General features: G+C 36.6%; 1 protein-coding gene across 2 annotated transcripts in view; it reads right to left on the bottom strand.

The window, feature by feature from the left end:
* LOC116301867 (uncharacterized) overlaps window positions 1-14141 on the bottom strand; it is a 35478-nt gene extending 21337 nt beyond the window's left edge. The window contains exons 1-11 of one of the 2 annotated variants that reach the window (XM_089033988.1): window positions 14065-14141; window positions 13870-13922; window positions 11196-11436; window positions 8570-8816; window positions 8000-8219; window positions 7108-7276; window positions 4674-4909; window positions 3750-4016; window positions 2576-2837; window positions 1095-1667; window positions 737-914 (exon numbers count right to left, since the gene is read on the bottom strand). In XM_089033988.1, the coding sequence (XP_088890114.1) occupies window positions 737-914; window positions 1095-1667; window positions 2576-2837; window positions 3750-4016; window positions 4674-4909; window positions 7108-7276; window positions 8000-8219; window positions 8570-8816; window positions 11196-11436; window positions 13870-13922; window positions 14065-14095 (2477 nt within the window). In that variant the 5' untranslated portion in view covers window positions 14096-14141. Of the gene's footprint in view, window positions 1-736; window positions 915-1094; window positions 1668-2575; window positions 2838-3749; window positions 4017-4673; window positions 4910-7107; window positions 7277-7999; window positions 8220-8569; window positions 8817-10497; window positions 10704-11195; window positions 11437-13869; window positions 13923-14064 lie in introns of those variants that run through there. The other variant, XM_089033989.1, reaches the window with a different exon arrangement.
* Between the last annotated feature and the right edge of the window lie 870 nt (window positions 14142-15011).

The following is a 15011-nucleotide window of genomic DNA, read 5'->3' as shown; positions in this document are numbered from 1 at the left end:
GCAAAATGCATAGTCATTGAAAAGAGTCGAAGAAGTTGCCATTTGAACTAGTTAAGTAATTAGATTTGACGATTTGTTTTTAACATTTAAAAGCATATTTTATACTCTATCGATATTATTATAACAGACATCACCAAGCAGTTTGAGAAAGCCGTTAAGCGATAGTGTTTTCAAGTCGTTTCTCTCTTTTCTAGCAATCGTCCATACTTAAACCATTACTTCAGATTCGAGTTCTCTGTTGCTCAGGGTTAGCCTCGATTTTGTGCAGAATATTCATGTGTTCCAGTGGAGGTCTGTGGAATTTCAAAGTGTTTGTCTTGTTGAAGTTGTGCATATTTTACCTTTCCATTGGTATTTGTAAAAAGATATAACTAGCTAAAAACTAGTGTGAGCTGCGTCGGTGTTTCTAATGAAACAGTAATGATGAAAAGGTAAATTATACACCGTGAAAAGACGAAAAAACTTACTGACGTTTCGGACGCTAGTCCTTCGTCGGAGTCCGACGAAGGACTAGCGTCCGAAACGTCAGTAAGTTTTTTCATCTTTTCACGGTGTATAATTTACCTTTTCATCATTACTGTTTCATTGGTATTTGTGAATATTTAGACACTGATACGAGGCTAACCCTGAGTAAATGAGTCTGAAATCAAGGAACACAGCGGTAATTTGGCACTCGAAAAATGGTCTTTTGAAAAGCACGCTGATTAATTTCAAAATAAAATTTTCTCTACATTACCTGGCTCCATAATCACGAGCTCCCATGCACGTCCCAGCACAATCTTTGAAATTCTTTTTCAGTTTGCGCCAGCTTTGGCATTTACCACATTCGTCCACAAATGAAGTGTTACATGTATTTGCACAGTCGCGCTTTGGTTTACTGACTCCGGTTTTGCCACCATAACAAATGCCGCACTCTAAACAAAATATGAAATATAAAGTAAATAGTTTTAATGGACTACTTCGAGGATACGGTGTGCATCTGGAATTGCAAGGCATAATGGGGCGTCCACGGGGAAATGAAGCTTTGTTACACTAATGATGTCGATTGATATTAACAGCACACCTATGGTTGGTTTTTCTAAAGCAATACTGACCTATCTTGGCACCAGAATTTGGCGCTCCATCACAGTCTACGCATTTATTGATCCCATTACAAACACCACACAAATCTGTTGTGGTCTTGGACCCCGGCATGTCGTTGCATCCAAGACGGGTTGCAATCATCGAGCTTGTGTTGTTAGAAAAACGCGCGCTTGAAGTATTAAACTCCACGCAGTGTACTCCTGAGGTTCTGTTATCCTTGCCTTCCCACGCGTGAAAATCCAGCCGTGTGAATTCTTGAGCGTCTGCGTTGTTCCAAAGCAGGGATCTGTTCCTTGGTTCGAATTTCAAGCGATCTCCAGGTTTGATTAACGCCAATGGCTTACACGATTTTTTGTCCTGTCTCAAGTCCCGAAACGCCTTCTTCATGGGTTCCCAAGAAGAGGCCCCTTGTTTCTTAAAGAGCCATCTTCCAAGGGTTTCATTACGAATGCTCGGTGAAGAGCTTAGAATAGCCATTCCTAGCTCGTCGCCATCGTCGTCTTTAGCGCATTTTCTTTTATGGTAATTTGCCATTCTTTGCTCGAATTCTGGTAAGTCGTCAATGAGTGCATCTGGATTTAAGCCTTGCAAGAGAAGAAATAAATAAAACTTTTTAAAAATATGAGTGGAAAACGATGCAGCAGATTCTTAGCCTATTTAACCGCACCTTATCTTACTGAGCTGTAACAACGCTTTATGATTGGATGAATATTACTAGAAGACAATTGGATTCCATTATGTATTTTAATGTTACGGCATGTCGCACCACGACATGTACATGCTGTAGGCCAGTAATCTGATGAGTTTCCCATTCATGCAATGACCGCTCTACGCCATATCATACCATGCACATGCTTTGTGTCAGTAATGTACGTTTCCTATTCATAAAATAACCGCTCCACGGCATCTCGTGCCATATACATGTTGTAAGACAGTGTTGTTTGTTTCCCACCAATAACATAACCACTCTACGACATTGTCGTACCAATGTGCGTGCTGTAAGTCAGTATCTTTTGTTTTCCACTAATGTGAAAACCACAGCGACTAGTACTCTTTCGCAGTTATTGTTTAAGCATATTATTGTGCCTATAATGGGCTTTATCCTATCAAATAGCCAACGGCGCTTGAGTTAGTGCTTTTGATTGACGGCCCCGACACGACAAGCCAATGGGCGATAACTACTGATTAATTTGCTTTCTGAGACTGTGGCAGTCTGTCCACGATCAATCTACACTGCACCATCGTGCTAAGAGGCATGGTGCATTAATAGCGCGGCACACCGGCCGTCTTTGCTATAGAACTTTTCTGAGATTTGGAACATTGTGCATTGTGGTCAAGCTTCGGTACAAACGTCTCATCTACATCATGTCTTATTTGAAGTTGTTTTTAAAGCTAGACCACAATGCATCAGGTTTACTGAACTCATAAAATGTCGTGCACTTCACGTTTACAAAATGCCGGATTAACAACTGAACAAAAATGTCTCTCCTACCGTTCGCCATGATTTGTCGTAGGTTATCACTTTTCTTTCCAAAAATGAGTTTCCGAACAACATTTTGATCAACTTTCATTAACATGAACACTGGAACCCCAGCTTCGTACGTGGCATCGAGGCGGTTTGGAATGGGTGGAAAGAAGACGCGAGACTGTTCTATGATTGGCTGGTCGTCCACGGGCAATATGTGTATTAGTAGTTTAATTTCTTGCTTGGAGTACAAACATATTTTAGAGCCATGAATCATTTCACAGGGTGTCTGAGAAAATACATTAAAAAATAAGATTATTATTATCATCTTGATCATCCACATCATCCACATCATCATCATCATCCACATCGTCCACATCTTCATCCACATCATCATCATCCACATCATCATCATCATCATCATCATCATCATCATCATCCACATCATCATCATCATCATCACCATCATTATCATCCACATCATCCACATCATGATCATCGATCATCATCATCCGCATCGTCCACATCATCATCATCATCATCATCACCATCATCACCATTATCCAGATCATCATCATCATCATTATTACCACCACAATCACCACTATCGTCATCCGACCACATTTATCATTCATCATTAAATATTCACTCGATATATATTTCAAAACACAGAACACCCCCGTAACTCGATGGAAGCACACTAATCGATGGCCAATACTTTTATAACATAGTAAAACCATGAAATAATCTCGGCTAATCTAGAAAATTTCGAAAAACTGTTACATCGAGTTTTGAATGAACGCTTGCACACTAATACTCCAGTTTCGAGTTCTCTTTGCTCAGCCTTAGTCTTGTCTGTGTGTTATAATATTCAGCTATTCAACCAAAACCCGTGGCATTTTAATCAACTCGCATTGTTCCGTAGTACGTACATTCCTTACTATACAATGGACCTTAATAGAGGAAAAGAATAAGACTGGGCAAAGGCGAACTTGAAATGGGATTATTTACCAATCAAAGCGTGCGTTACATCTTGGTTATGTTATAATTGAGCAAATAGCTAAGTTATGGGACTCTACCGGTGAAATAGAGAACGCAGGATGTTGGGAGTAACACGAGAAAAGTTTACGAATCACAAACCGGAGGCGTGTGATTTTTAAACGCTTTCTTTTCTTCCAAGGATTTAGCTATACGCTCTTACCTTTTTCACATATGGAGCAATGGTTTTATCATACCATTTAAAAAAGGTTTTTTTCTTCATTTTGCCAACGCATATACTTTTGACTTTTTCTAAAATGTCTTGTGCTCTTGTAACATGTATCAAAAATTGCCTATCGACGGTTCGTCTTAGTTGCTGTAGAGTGGAAAGCAATCCATCTATCGTGACTGCCTCCTTTTCTTTGGTTATTTCAAACGCTTTGTAAATTACATCGAGCAATCCACTGTATACATAGTTCATCTTATCCATCTAAATTAAAGATAAAAATGTTGGATTAATAGGGATTTTTTGTTAGCATTGACATGTTAGGAAACATTTTCTCTCAGTTTGTGAGAGAAAATGATATCGAATAATCCACTGTATACACAGTCCATCTTATCCATCTAAATTAAAGATAAAAATGTTGGATTAATAGGGATTTTTTGTTAGCATTGACATGTTAGGAAACATTTTCTCTCAGTTTGTGAGAGAAAATGATATCGAATAATCCACTGTATACATAGTTCATCTTATCCATCTAAATTCAAGGTTAAAATGTTGGATTAATAGGGATTTTTTGTTAGCATTGACATGTTAGGAAACATTTTCTCTCAGTTTGTGAGAGAAAATGATATCGAATAATCCACTGTATACACAGTCCATCTTATCCATCTAAATTCAAGGTTAAAATGTTGGATTTTAATATAGGAATTTTTTGTTAGTATTGACATGTTAGGAAACATTTTCTCTTAGTTTGTGCATAAAACTTAAAACTGCAATTTTTTTTAGAAACCAAACGGGGGATTTCTGTTTTTCTCAGTAGAGAGAATATCTTTTAATTATTATTTCAATATAGTTTTCAATGTAATTCGATTCGATAACGTTCAATATTTGGCATAAGTCAGTCGATAAGTTATAAACAAATACCTCATTTAAGAAATCTCGAACGCATGGTTTAAGGTCATTGAAGCCTTTTAGTTCAGCACGTGGCATCACAGCTGACGCCACTACTTTGACCGAGGTTTTACCATTGGCATTTGGTGCCGGTGACAATCGTACGAAAGCAACCAAGGGCAAGGGGAAGGAATGGATGCCACTTGAAGTCTGGGTCATGAGAATGAGCTTCCATGGATCAGATCTGTTGAATCTGTATTCTAGACTTCCTAAATAATAATAATAATAGTAATAATAACAATAAGTATTTGTAATAGGACTCCATGTCCAATTAAGGTGGCTCGACCCCCTCACGCTTGACCGCTACCTTCCACTTTTGGAACGCTAGTGCATAAACGTCTTTTAACCTATTGCAAATCTTTTTTGCACATAAGTCACATAAAGATTGAATTAATGTTTGATGCAGTTTTTTATGAGATCGGACGTCATAACACGTGATTATGATGAAATATTTGATTTCGTTTAGAAAATAATTTTAGCCTTGCAGAGCGTTCAACACTAAAATGCTTCGTACCACATAATTATATACTAGATGCCTCCATTGGTGGGGATTTTCGAAAAAATCTATCTAGCTAATTATGAGATATTTGAGATTATTTAAATATAGTGCATAATCTACTTCAAAACTAAACAATGGATTTCATACGGCCGAAATTAATATTTCAGAGCTATATATTCACAAAAGTTATTGCTCATTTAGTTTTACTCTGTATCTAGTTTTAAAAGGAACATTTTGAAGGTAATCGACTTATGCGATTTTGTGAAAACGTATAGTGCAGAAGACGGGGTAAACATTTGATGCGCACTTTTCATTGCAGTTTTCTAGTCAATCTTACTAGATCTTCCATTATTCTAAAATTCGCTGATCATTTCTCTCAAAATTATGTCAGGATACAAATTTGAACTTAAACTAATATTACACAAAATTGCAAGACTATTGAATTCATTTAAAGCGATCTAAAGCGAACGAGAAATACAGAAAACATTGATCGTTTCCCAACGATTTGATGCTCTGGGAATTCTATTGTTTGCTAATGATCATAACACCAAATTCTTTCGCACCATGCACGGTCTCATCTCGCTTGGCTGCTTTCCGATTTACTCCCGAAGTATGGTTCTTTATCTAAACTCAAAAGTCTTGCTCGCTTCTTTCTTGAAGTTTTAATTTGAGGCATGTTCGCCGATTCTATTCACTCACACTGACAAAGTACATCATGACAAACGTCCCACGTTTGAATAAAAAAAACAACTGTTTGTTTCCCAAAGTTTGATTTCAGACCAAAATTGCACGACACGAAGTTCAATTACCACTTAATCATATCCTTTTTGTAATTATACACAAGAAAAAGACACAATAAAGAGTGCAGAATAAACAATTTAATGTTGTAGAAGAACTAAATGCGAACAAAAAAACAACAACAAAAAAAAAAAAAAACATATATAAACTTTTTTCCTTGATTTTTTTGTTTTATTTTGCTTTATTTTATTGATAAAAAATTATTTTTTTAGGATGCGATTAAGAGCTCCTAAGGATGCGATTTGGGAATTAATCGCATTCCTTTGAACCAATCAGATTGCAGGATTTGGTAGTGATTACAAAAAGGATATGATTATGAAAATAATTGGACAGTTACCTATATGGGATTAATGAGAAGCTGTATACTAATAATAATAATACTAATAATAATAATTTTAATACTTATATATGGCGCAAATTTGCATGTGAATATGATCAAATATGATCAAAAATAAGAATTGATCAAATACTTTAACAAGTACAAGTACAAGTTCAAATCATTATTTTATTTTGTTTTTAGACCACGTCTTATTCCCTTGAGAGTCACTGATACACCTTTCATTGCACTACTGAACATTGATAGTGTTGAAATCATAAAAATAGCTTCCCAAAAATAAATGTTGTAAATAGGTTGGCGATACGTAAAATGGCCGACCTAACGGACACTACTCACATGGTATGGAAAAAGTCGTAAAAATATGCCGGAAGGCTTCTATATTAGATAGATATAAGTTACAAAGCAATGCGCAAAAGTATAACCACATTTAATACATTCGAATACTTCTATGCACGGATCTTGTACGCTAATCCGACACATTTCGATAAGAAGCTGGCTCAGTGGTTTTACCAAATGAGGTGTGCAAACGCTCGTTTGACAGGAAAAAGCCCTCATGCTTTTGCGCGTTGCGCTGTAACTTTTCAGCCAGAAATATGCATGACACAAAATGAAGCCTGCATCCAAGGCCCGACGCCTGTGATGCACCAATCGTCATTGAATTTTCACGAAAAATAAATATTTTAGAATTCTTCATTTTTAATCCTTCTTTAATGATTTTGTTGCGCGCACGAATTTGTGCAGTAGAAGAATTTTTCAAGACTCAATCGCTTTACCTTTTCTCGAGTCAGGAGCTTGTATAATAGTAATTGCAGGTCGAGCATGTGTGTTGACTTGTTTGATCTGAGCCAAGTGACGTTCCTTGATATCATCTGGTATGCAATCCAAGGACGCCTTGTCGACAACCAACTGGGTCTTGTTCTTGACTAAAAACAGTTCTGACAACTAAGTATTAACATAATAGGATTAGTATGGTAATTTGAACGTATAATTTGTATTAGAAATTTACACCACTCTGATTGATTTTGGTTAAGGGAAGCCGTGGCTCATGTTGGCTCATGTGATCTCTTAGTCCAAATTATCGACTATTTTATCTCCAGTGTATGCAGTCTAGAATCCAAGAGCTGCTTGTTTTGTTATTCTGGTTTTTGCTTTTTTTTACCTATATTAACTAAGAAAGTGGGCGAGGCTAAGAGGTGAGTCGTCAAAATTCTATGAGCGTTTTGATGTCAGTCCATTAAGCTAGTAAATCTAATTGAATTACGAAATGCCCCAACATTTGATTAACTTTGTCAATTACTGTGGGCCCAGTAAAATGGGCCCTGTAGTAATCACAAGCACTGGCACTGAAGATGGTCGTCACCAGAGCGTCTTCAGTGGGTCTTTAACGCCCGCCTTCACAGGGTTATAGTGAAGACACACGGGACCTACGGTTTTAAATTATTACCGGAGGTTGTCCAGCTTTTGTCCCGAAAGTCCCTTTTTACTCCTTCCTTTGGTCACCCCTCTGATCTCCTTCCCAAGTATGTTTGTTAGGCTTGGGTCATAGGCCAATTATGGCTGGAATATTTTTTTTTTGCTGTCATTTTTTCGTTCCTTCTCATCGTTTTCTATTCTATTTCTTTCCCATTCCAGTATTTTAACATCGAAGCAAAACAATTTCCACACCTGCTTTCCTGTTCTATCAATTTCATCTTCATTTATTTCTATCTTGTTTTCAGCTTTTGCAAGACTAAACGGGACCACCATAGGAGGGACTACGACAGCGACAGTGTATTGAACACTTGGTTTGGTTGTCATAGAAACGCACGAGCCTTGACGGGCCGATCCTTTGAATTGTGATACACGGAATTTCACAGCTCCATGGAAACCAACACGTGGATTAAATCTTTTGAATCGATAAACAAGAAAATAAATCAACGTTATTTACCATGTATACGAGCTTCATGATTTTTATCTTAAATTAAAAGAAGCACAAGCAAGCAAGCAAGCAAGCAAGCAAGCAAGCAAGCAAGCAAGCAAGCAAGCAAGCAAGCAAGCAAGCAAGCAAGCAAGCAAGCAAGCAAGCAAGCAGGCAAGCAAGCAAGCAAGCAAGCAAGCAAGCAAGCAAGCATATAAATAAGACTTATAATAGTATCTGTGAATAGGGACTTATACAAACGAAGCTAACCCTGTACAAATGAGTCAATGGTCTTCAAAACAGCGGTCATGCATGCATTGATGTCGTCTATGTCATACCTTAGAAAGCTTCTCACAGACAGCACAAGATCTTGTCCAGGCGGACATATGGCCACTTTCCAGTAGTTATTATCAAAGGAATACTGCCAGGCCCCTTGGTAACGTGAATCGAGTATTACGGCTACTAGGCCTGCGCGCAGGGGAATTGATTCTGTCATCGCTTTACCAGGTTCAAGTATTAGGCATTTACTGGATTCTGGCGTATTCGATGGAGAAGGGCTGGGTTGGTTTGTTGCGTCACACGAGCCTGCAACATAAAATACACGACTTAAGGACGTTCATGGGCAAAAGTTCCCATCGTCAGAGCTTCTTTATATTTTGCATAATAAAACTACATCATACTAGAGGTAAAATAAGCAAAAAAATCGGACTTCGCTTAGCTGTCCGAAAGCGCGTTTTCATTTCGACATTGATTTTATACACGCGCGCACTACGCTTTTTAGTCATCCCCCCCCCCCAAACGTGAGCAAACAGCGTGCGCACGCAGAAAAACAAACGAAGGCAAATGCGATTCTAAAAGTAGGATCAAATGGTACGGTGTCTAAGATGGTTACAAGCATGAATACAAGAGTGGATTCCTTCTCTTAGTTCATATTCTCTTGATAAAAGGTTATTGGGCTACTAGTCTGGACTTGGAGGCTTCATGTTACGACTTATGCACAAAATATGTAATTTCGATTTGATACCATCGTCAAATTTTTTCAATTTTCCCCTAAAGTTGGGTATTACGATGTACTTTAGAAAAACGAAATAAAAGAGGGGGTAACCGACTTTTACCGAGATTAAAGACGCTTTTATGAGATTTTGCTTTTCAAAATATTGTAATGACGTCATCACGATGAGCGCGAGTGTATTTGAATTTGTATTCGTGTATTTGAATTTGTATTCGTGTATTTGAATTTGTATTCGTGTATTTGAATTTGTATTCGTGTATTTGAATTTGTATTCGTGTATTTGAATTTGTATTCGTGTATTTGAATTTGTATTCGTGTATTTGAATTTGTATTCGTGTATTTGAATTTGTATTCGTGTATTTGAATTTGTATTCGTGTATTTGAATTTGTATTCGTGTATTTGAATTTGTATTCGTGTATTTGAATTCGTGTATTATTTGTATAGGTAATAAGATGGTTTCGAGTTCAATTTGGAATTAATTTGCACGAGTTTGTTCTTCAAAACGTCCGTAATTTGGGCTTTTTGAACTAAAACAAACGAGTGCAAATTAATCCAAATTGAACGAGAAATCATCTTATTACCTTTTAATAATATACATTAACAAATTCAACCAAATTTGATAGAAAAAAAGACGTGTTGGAAAAAATGCACGAAGCGAAGAACTCGTTTGTTTTGCGATTATTTTTGTCAAAAATCGGTTTACAAAATAATATCTTATTTACAAAACAGGAAAGAAATATGAATAACAAAGATTACTTTTGATCTTTAAAAAGTAAAAACATGTTTAGAAATCATTTTTTTTCATCTTCAAGACTTCAAATATCTCGGACATTTTCATATCAAACAATTGTTGTCGTTCGCGGGCTTCCTGTGGTGACAAACCACGCTCCCCTCCCCTACACATTTCCAGTCCTTTTTCGGCCAAAACCAAGATGGCTGTCTAGTTAGTGATGTTTTCACTCGATTTACTGTAAATTTGAGCAGTTTTGAGTCAGAAATTCGCCTATTTAGTGAAGAAAATTATATTCCAATTTCCAAATATGGTAAGTACATTCCTTATATGGTAAAAGAAACGTCTCGAGCGGAAGGACAACTTTTCTATGTGGAAAGTTTGATATGTTGAGAAAACAAGTAAGCACATTGCGAAGAAATTCTGCAAAACTTATAAATAATCAAATATCCTCTTTTTCAATTCCTAAACACTCAAAGGAAAGTTGAATAAGCTGCTTTCTTTGTGCAGAAGTATTATTTACCTCTTTACGGATAAAGTAGGCGAAAGCTCTTGAAGTTTCAACATCAAGTTTCAACGTCTCTCGCTTCAACTTTCGCGTCAAGTGACCTTGAACAGCTGTAAAATGGCCCGACTGATATTTTCTTTCCTACATAATTCTCAAATAACAAGCAGCGAGTCCTCCTTTTGCCATTCTCAACCTTTTTGCTGGTTTTCAGCTGATGAAGCTTGACTTTTTTAGCAATTTTGAATCCATTTTAAAGATGAAAATCCGCCATCTTGAATTTTCTGAGAACTTCCTGGGAGGGAAGGCTGTTCTGTTGCTATGGTAACTGCTATAATCTGATTGGCTAATTCAAATTCTATTGTTTTTTTAGCCAATCAGAATCCTAAAAAATTGAAATCTGCACTGGTACTTCATATTTTTGCACTGGTGTTTCATTTGAGCTGCACTGCTGTCAGTCAGCCAATCAGAATTTAGGATTTTTTTAAATGTATATTATTAGAATTCGTATTTGTGTATTTGAATTTGTATTCTTGTATTGCATCCTCTGGGCCACCGTAAATTTACTGTATTTTTATCAAGTCCAACCTCGGCTTGGAACAATTCTTATTTCATGGTCACTAGTCAAAGCGAATTCTGGAAAGGTCTATTGTTTAGTGATTACATTAACGAGCAAACAGCCTGTTATAAAGATATGTATAAACAAACAAACTAACCATCTTTGCAGACAGCAGCTGTGGTAGTTCTCGGTTGACCAGGCAACACGCTTGAGTGAGGAGCACGTGACCGATCAATGGGATCCCGAGATGCACTGGGTCGTATTTCTGGAGGATAATCGGATGAGGGATGCCGATCAGGAGCTGATCTTGAAGGGGGACGGTGGACTGGGCTGCTGGCTGGTCTTGGACGAAAGGAATCTGGCGTTGGTCTGATATTGTCATTTTGACACACGCAAGTCTAGTTCGATAACATGTATAAAGCGAGTATTAGAGATCATGTGTGTATTGATGTGTATATTCTTAAGGTAGAAAGAAAGAAGAAAGAAAGAAAAAAAGAGAAAAAAAGGAAGGAAGGAAAGAAGGAAGGAAGGAAGGAAGGAAGGAAGGAAGGAAGGATGGAAGGAAGGAAGGAAGGAAGGAAAGAAGGATGGAAGGATGGAAGGATGGAAGGATGGAAGGATGGAAGGATGGAAGGATGGAAGGATGGAAGGATGGAAGGATGGAAGGATGGAAGGATGGAAGGATGGAAGGATGGAAGGATGGAAGGATGGAAGGATGGAAGGATGGAAGGATGGAAGGAAGGAAGGAAGGCAGGAAGGAAGGAAGGAAGGAAGGAAGGAAGGAAGGAAGGAATAATAAAGAATTTCTGCAGATTATACATTAATCATGTCAATTCACTAAAGGTCACAAAGGATATTAAATTTAGCTCGTTTGCTATTTTTGCGTAAACTGAATGAAATCTTTATTCTTAGTTTATACAACATGTATAAAAAAAATTTATCGAATACAGTTCAGATTCGTATGATAGTAAAATTTCAAGACTTGGCCGTTTTATCCCCTACAACATGGAACAGAAATTCTCTAGTATAAGTGACTTTTGTCCATCGAAAAATAGCAAAACGAGAGTGACAAAGAATGACATGATAACTATATTTATTATATAGATATCGATGAAATACTAGGTTTTCTCTAGTGTCGAAAACTTGATATCTTTCACCAGTGGAAAATACCATATCTTTCACACGTGAAGATATCGCTGTTGACATAGTAACGTATTTTAATAAAGAATTTTTGAGCTTTTGTTTTATTTAAGTTTCATCGATATCTATATAATAAACAGAACATTACATGGCCGCTTGGAGATACGAATTTTATTTTCTCGTGTTCAATTTAGATATCTCGCTCGTTTGCTGCGCTCACTCGTGAGATATCAATTGAACATCCGAAGATAAAATTCGTATCTCCGCGCACCCATGTAATATCCTATATATGTAGTGTTTATTATCCAATTAATTATTAACAAGAATAAATAAAAGGCATCTTCAAACTATATTTGCATAATCCGTAGCAATTAGAAAGAGAAAAACATGCTCATGCATATACAAATAAGAATAAATAAGATAAATACTGAATGGCCAAAGTAATAAGAAAAAAATATTCTCGGGTGCTAAAAATTATTCAATTTTCGAATTTTGGAATCCTTTATGGGTCATTTTACTGAATATTCGATCTAAAATTCTGCTTTATTTAGTTTGATTTCCTTTCCTTTCCTTTCCTTTCCTTTCCTTTCCTTTCCTTTCCTTTCCTTTCCTTTCCTTTCCTTTCCTTTTCCTCGCTTTTCTAGCTTTTTGTTTCTTAGCTTTTCTTTCCTATGCTTTCCAATCTATATATTTCTTATCCTAACTTCGTTCCTCTTGCGTTTACTCGCTTTCTTTACCCTGCTTTTATCTGCTTTTCTGGAGTTTAAGAATGGCAAAAATTGTAAGCTGTTAGAGCGGGTTGAAATTAACCCGTTACAACTGACTGGTCATTACCGACGAACCTCGGCGCAAGGACTAGTTCAGCTTCAAACCACCTTTACGACTGGTTACTACAGAACTCGCTAGGACTAGTTTAGCTTGGGATCGACTGTAGCGGGTTAGTCAACCCGTTGCAGCGCATTCATCGCCCAGTATGATACTTGTATTTCTGGTTTATTCTGAAGCCGTTATAAAGGCTTGAAGCTGAATCGGTTAAGTTGTAGCTGGTTCGCTAATAACCTGTTGCAACGGGTTATTTCAACCCGGTCTAACGTCTTACATTTTCTTGCCATTTTAGTGGTGCCTGTTCTCTTCTTTCCTTCCCTCATTTGACGTACATCTCCCTTCCTCGTTTCGGTAGTCTAACATAAAAAATCATGCCTTTGACTCTCTGTACAATAACTTGCATAGAAAACCGTACGATAAAAAGAGAACGAAAAAAGTAAAGTAAAAAAGAAAAGAAAAGAAAAGAATTGCAAAAATAAAAGAAAGAAAGATGCAAAGGGATAAGGGAAGAAAGAAGAAAAAATCACAAAAAAAATAAATAAAAGAAAACGCCACTAAAAATATTTCGGACTGTAAGCTAGAGAAGTCATTATGAAGTAATATCAATAGGAAATATATATACATTTCATAAATTACGTACATTCTAACTTCTGCTCTTCCTCATGTATGTAATGTTGTCTAAATATTTATTTTTGTCTGAAAGTGGTAAAACATTTGGCTCTGAATTCGACAGCTTTTTGTAGACATAATCAATAAGTGTAACGCAATTTATTTTGTTTTTAATTCATGCTCGAGAAAAAGAATGACAAATATGTGCTTAAAAAACTAAACAGAACGATACGGTATTGGAATAAGTTAAGACTTACCTTGATGCAGATTAAAAACAAAAAAATTGCGAGAAAACATGGAAGACCTAGGCCTGAAACACAAGAAAACGCAGTTCTTATAACTTTGCACGAAACTTGAATATTTAAAAATTACGGAACTGTATGCCATTTGCATTACCATTAAAACTCGCCGAGTCAAAAGAAATAATCCTTCTTGATGATTATAAAGCTTACCTTGCAAATACTTCCAGCTCAATGATTTCATGTTGAAGCCTTGGAGAGGAGCAAACTCGTTACCTAACGGCCTTGAACTTTATCTCTCCTATCATGGGACTTGCAGATGTTTCTAATTTTAGCTGTTGAAAAGATTTAATATTTATTGCTTTCTGTTCCCTGTGATGTGTTATAAAAGACTTGAATATATTAAGAATGTTATTGAGCCGGCTTTTCGATTTGTGTCGGTGGGGAATTTGATGGTTGCTGAGAAAACATAGCATTCGAGTTTGCAATCAGAAAATGGTAACTACGAATCTTTTCAGTATGGTAGTAATAATTGTGAAGATGACGAAAAATTGAATAATCCTTATTAACCACAATTCTAACTTGGTACTTGTCGGTTTCAGGCGCAAAAAATACAAGAAGAAAAAGAGAAAAAGGAGGAGAAATGGAAAAAGAAAAAGAAAGAAAGAAAGAAAGAAAGAAAGAAAATCAATGAATTAAGTAAACAAATAGAAAGAAAAGGAATTCAAAGATAAGAAAAGGCACAAAATAATACTTGGCGCTCGGAGTTGTTGGGAAATGGTAACTGCTTGATAAAGGATACTAAAAAAGCTGTATAATATAATTTTGAATTTGCAATTCTCATCCGTACCGTTCGACAGTAAAAACAATTAAAAAAATAGAAATCGCAAATAAACGATTAATTCAATAAATCAGGAGTATTCAGTCGGCCATGTTCTTAATAACACACTCGGAACTTGTGGAATTGAAGCATTTGGAGAAGAATTAGCATAGAATTCGAAATTGTGAGTAATGAAGTCGCGATCGGTGCAATAAAAAAATTGCCATTGATATTATTTGCTGAGATATTAATACTAAAACGTCACTTTAACCAACTGCTGGTGTTTATGCGTAACTACTTGGTTGTCGCTGAAAGGTCCACTGGGATCTCAAAACAGCGC

The sequence above is a fragment of the Actinia tenebrosa genome, unplaced genomic scaffold, assembly GCF_029948245.1.
Source record: "Actinia tenebrosa isolate PJP-AT-01 unplaced genomic scaffold, QUT_ActTen_1.0 PGA_scaffold2__45_contigs__length_23673736, whole genome shotgun sequence".
NCBI lineage: Eukaryota > Metazoa > Cnidaria > Anthozoa > Actiniaria > Actiniidae > Actinia > Actinia tenebrosa.
Note: the sequence above shows the minus strand (reverse complement) of the source record. Positions and strands in the feature narration are given on the sequence as shown.